General features: G+C 38.6%; 1 protein-coding gene across 1 annotated transcript in view; it reads left to right on the forward strand.

The window, feature by feature from the left end:
- The window catches only part of LOC101854881 (polycystic kidney disease protein 1-like 2), a 52,512-nt gene that overhangs the window by 4,179 nt on the left and 42,818 nt on the right, over window positions 1–5,515 (forward strand). The window contains exons 3-4 of the mRNA XM_013084918.2: window positions 735–853; window positions 3,037–3,148. Of these exons, the coding sequence (XP_012940372.2) occupies window positions 735–853; window positions 3,037–3,148 (231 nt within the window). The remainder of the gene's footprint in view (window positions 1–734; window positions 854–3,036; window positions 3,149–5,515) is intronic.

The raw sequence follows: 5,515 nt of genomic DNA on the forward strand, positions 1-5,515 counted from the left end.
CACACACACACACACACACACACACACACACACACACACACAAATTTATATTCAAACACACACCCAAACTTTCACTCAAACTTTCACTCAAACACACACTAACTCTCATTTGCACACTTACAAATTTGTGCAATCTCTAATAGATATAATACAAAGACATTATTACATCTTGTTTCTCAAATATCCCCCCTCTAGCATGTTGTAGCATAGATGGTCTAGTAGTTAGGTTGGTGGGCTCACATCCAAAAGGATTGGGGGTTCAAACTCCATCAATGCTAGGTCCTTGTGAAAGGCACTTAACACGAATTTTCCTCACTTTACTCATGTTAGAATGGGTATCCAGCCATAGATAATTGTTAGTGTTTGAGCACTTAACAATTAAGATGTTTGTACTATATGGTTTCTGGGAAGCCAAGAATGTTTCTAAGTAATTCTTCTAGGGTCTGCTGGGGTAATAATTATTAATAATAATATTAATATTATAGATTGTAAAGTGCTGAGAGCTTGCTGTTGAGCGATGATATGCACCATACAAATGATTCCTAAGTGGGGAGGTGTCAAAATTGAGAATCTCTATCTTTCTGCTGGGATGTTGTATTCCTCTCAGCCCGGGTTGGCCCTGACAGACAGGGTTGGAAGCTCACATCCTATATGATCTAAAAATTGAGTAGATGGGGTTATTTAAAAACACTAACTTAAAAAAACAAAACAATTTTTTTGCTTGTCGTCCCCAGGTATCTCCTCTCTCTATCCCTGGGACTACGGTGTGTGACTGTGTTGACGCCCCAGACTACACGTTTGCGTCTTCCTTCTACATTCCTCCAAATCTCATAGACTTTGACCTAGTTTTCAAGTCAGTGAACAGGACATCACAGAACAACACAATAGACAATATTTATGAGGCCTGCTGACAAAATGAGTCTCTTCTTGCAATCAACGAATGAAGATATCGGACCGAAATTAACATTGGGAACAAATTTTCATATTTTCTATTGATATAATTTTTTTCAAGTTTATGATAAAGCAAAATAAGGTAAGACAAGACATGTCTTTTATTATTTATTACTAATAAAGTGTACAAACTTCACCTATAAAATTGACATATCTATTTCCCGTAGGGCCAATATACGAGAAGTAACTCTTTTTGTCAGCATGCCTCCCATTTCAATGCACATTGTATTAACTCTTTACCCTAGTGGGGCGTAAACCCACCATGCCAGGGTTCTCTTTTGGTACGAAATGTAAAAGTGACATATACATCTCTAAATTGGTCTCTAAATCAAAACAAATGAAAAGTATTTTGATAGATCTTCATCCAATGAAAGAACGCCTGGTAAAAGAGACTTGTTTTTGGCAATTGTCTAAAACGAATTTGACGTCCAAGTCGTAAAAGAATGTGCCTGAGCCACTGCCTGTGACTAACTGAAACAGCAGTTCTGACCGTGAGTTGCTGGAAGTGGCTTGAGAGAGAATAGGAGTTAATATACAATTAATGTACACAAGACGTCACCGCCCAAAACTGGAGAAATGTTGCAACACACACTGTGACATGATACATCGGTACACATCTTGACATTACAATACCCCACAATGCGACGCTTTAACGTGAGGTAAAACTTCCAGAAAACAGAAACTGCTTATTAAAATACAACCTTATGCAGTTCAGTACAACTTAACAAAGTGGAGTTGGCCTAAACCAAAAACAGTTAATCAGAAAACAGAGGTAAACCAAAAAAACCCAGAATCCCTGATTTTTTTTTCTCTTTTAGTTGGGCAACTTTTCTAAAACAGAAACCCTGCTAAACTTAAGAAAATCCTACGGTCCCACAGATTTAAGTGGACTCCATTGTACCTTAAGATTAAAGTAACAGTACACAACACAGCCTACTACATATGCTACAACGACTTTTATATGTGAAACTATGAGATGCTGTGTGACTTGACAAGATATGATGGGATACAGTGAAGTGCAACACTAGTGTAAGTTGAAATCCTGTTATCTAAAATGCTTTACTACATGTATGTTTGACCTAACTTATGCACACACACACACACACACACACACACACACACACACACACACATGAACACATACACACACACACACACACACACACACACACACGCATGCACGCACACATGCGCACGCGCACTCGCACACACTCACACACAAACACACATACTAATGCTATGGCCAACTCTTAAGAATGTATGCAAGACATTACAGCCCTAAACTGAAGAAATGTTGCTTGCCAGCACTAGATGACCGTTATTGGGTTGACGTGCTTCTCTTTGCTCAAACAAACAAACAAAACAAACAAAAAGTTGCCTTGATACTCTGTCTGTCTGTCTGTCTGTCTGTCTGTCTGTCTGTCTATCTGTCTTTCTATCTGTCTGTCTGTCTGTCTGTCTGTCTGTCTGTCTGTCTGTCTGTCTGTCTGTCTGTCTGCTTGTCTGTCTGCTTGTCTGTCTGCTTGTCTGTCTGTCTGTCTGTCTATTTTTCTTTTTTCTATCAGTGCTATTCATTTATATCTAGTGTTGACTGATGTCTCTATAATGGTGATCAGTCAGTATATCATCCAATCGAAAATTTGGCCTGTCTTGCTTACCTTGGAGTGATTATGTAAGTGATTCCATTAAGCTTTATACACCTAGCAAAGTATTTCCATGAGGAAATTTGCAGGTACCCTGGTGTGGTTTGCTCCTTCTTTCTGATCAAACTTCTATCGTCCTTATCTCTCCTTCTTTTTTGTGTCTGTTACTCCTTATATGGCAAAATTGTGTTGCCAGTGCCGTAAAACTCTAACTTAAACGTAAGTGATCCCATATTTAAGCTTCATGCACCATACAAAAATTTCCATGCGGGCATTCAAATTGATAGAATGCAATGACAGAATATTTAATTTAATGAAAGAGCAAATTTTTGAAAATGCTTGTGTGCAAAAGCACCATTGCTGTTTCTATATCCTGAGAAAGATCCTTGTCTGTTAATGGTGAAAATTTTATAAATAAATGTGTTGTCTGGTCTATCTTCAGGAAGTTCAATGCTGAGAACGCTGCTGTGTACGGAACTCTTATCTCGCTGTTCGTTGTTTTTGTTTTTCTGGCTCTGTGGGCTCGACGGAAAGTGAAAGAGGACATAGATAGGGTAAGCAATGTTTAATGGTACGACGGCAGTTTTCTTAATTTGTTGTCTCGCAAATTAGCTAATGTTAGGGTAAACAATGTTTGATGTTATAATGGCAGTGCTATTAATTTATTGTCTTAGGGTAAACAGTGTTTGATTTTTTTGTTTTTTGTTTTTGTTTTTTTTTCAAATTGTTTTTTTTTTTTACCCTGCCCATTTCTATCAACTGGGACTGGGGGCTCTCGTGGCCTAGAGGTTAAGGTGTTGGCCTCTCATTCAAAGGTCCCGGGTTCGAATCCGTGTAGCGACCAAAAAAATTTTCTTCTCTAAAATTGTCTCCTTTCACCTCCTTTCCTGCTCTCTAGCAATGTTCTGTTGTCTGCTTTCATTTCCACTTTCTGCCCCCACCCCCACCCCCTCACCTCCTTTGCCCCCTCCTCTGGGCTCCTGACTCTTTCTGCAGCCTTTCTAATGCTACTCCTTGGCTCCTCCTAACTGCTGTCTTTCTGTCACACCTCTGATCTTCTGGTAGGAAAGATCTACACCTAGCCTTCTCGTACAAGGGCGAAAAATCTCAGAGGGCCCGTGTGCAAGTTGCGCACGTTAAAGATCCCTTGGTGGTCTAAAATTGATAAGAGTAGGCTTCGGCTGCCACCCGGGCAAAATTCAAAATTTCCTACCAACTGAAAATATTAGGTGTGTCCTGCGTGCTCATATGACCTTATGCGGTTGCGAGCGCCGTAAAACACTTTACAAAAACAAAAATTAACTGGGACTTTCGTGTTTAGTAGTAACAACAACAGCAAAAATTGTGCAGCATTTTGAATTTTAAAATAATTAACTGTTACTATTAGTGAAAAAATCATGTTTGATGTTATAATGGCAGTGCTATTGATTTATTGTCTCAGGGTAAACAAAGTTTGATGGTATGACAGCAGTGTTTTTAATTTGTGAGGCAGCGTGGTGGAATCAGGCTCTCCTCAATTTTTGGGCATGTAGAGTTATTGGTATCATCTTAAAGCTTGTTTACTTGTCTTTATTTTGATGAAAAAAATATTCATTTATCTGGAATACAAGTCGAGATATTTGCGAAAGAAGGAGGTGGGGCTCACTTGTTTTCAGAAGTAAAATTAGTGAGAAAATGGCCGCCAAAGATTAGTTCTTTCGTTAGCTTAAGAGTCCGTGATAACTGAAAAGTTACATTTTTTGTGCCTTTAATCAACGTTTTTCAGAAAAATCCACACAGAAATGAGTTTTTTAATGGACATGAAAGGTGTTGAGCCAAAAAACAAAAATTTGATAAAAATTCACAAACCTGCGGATAAATGCAAGTTTCTTCACTTTGATTATTTTGACGAGAGCCTGATCCCACCACGCTGCCTCACATTTATTGTTTTAGGGTAAGCAGTGTTATTGATTTATTGTCTCAAAAAGGTTGTTCCCAGGTAGCCGTTTAGCATGAGTGGTTGGCACTTATGTGACTTGTAATTCATGTTGTGAGTGCCATAAAACTTTGTTAAAAAAACTAACTATAACAGGTATTTAGCAATACTCAGATGTTGTTAATTATTGATCTTTAACCTTCGTGTCGTTGCATTCATCACTTTGGGTCATCTGGTTCAGTACCTGCTGTATAACGGCTATTACTGCCTGCTATGGGATTTGATTTTCTACCATTTTACAAAAGTTTCCTGACAATTTTGATATTTGTGAGGCAGCATGGTGGAATCAGGCTCTCGTCAAAATAATGAAATAGAAGAAAACCGCTGTTTTCTCCCTGCTTAGCAATTTTTATCAAATTTTGGGTTTTTTGGGCTCAAAACGTTTTATGTCCATTTACAAACACATTCCTTTGAGGATTTCACGCAAAATGTTGATTATAGGCACAAAAATATAAAGTTACAATTTCCATGGACTCTCCAGCTTTGGAATTTACCAAGCTTTGGCTGCCATTTTCTTGCTAATTTTACCTCTTAAATCAAGTGACCCCCACCTCCTTCAATCCAAAATATCTCCACTTCTATTGAAGATGGATGGATGATTTTTTCATTGAAAGCAAGACAAATGAACAAGCTTTAAGATGATACCAATAACTCAATATGCCCAAAAATTGACGAGAGCCTGATTCCACCACGCTGCCTCACATTTTCTTTCCCCTATGTCAAGTAGCCACTGTCTCAATGCTTGTGTTCAGGGTGGTAAATGTAACATTTACCGATCAATCTCTTATGAGAGCACCAAGGTCAAAAACTGGCGAGGAGATTCTTTTCTCTTCTCTTCTCATCTGGCTCCATCTATCCAGAACTCTCTCTCTCTCTCTCCCTCTCTCTCTTTCTCTCTCTCTCTCTCTCTCTCTCTCTCTCTCTTTCTCTTTCTCTTTCTCTCTCT

This window comes from Aplysia californica, unplaced genomic scaffold (genome assembly GCF_000002075.1).
Source record: "Aplysia californica isolate F4 #8 unplaced genomic scaffold, AplCal3.0 scaffold00328, whole genome shotgun sequence".
Classification (NCBI taxonomy): domain Eukaryota; kingdom Metazoa; phylum Mollusca; class Gastropoda; order Aplysiida; family Aplysiidae; genus Aplysia; species Aplysia californica.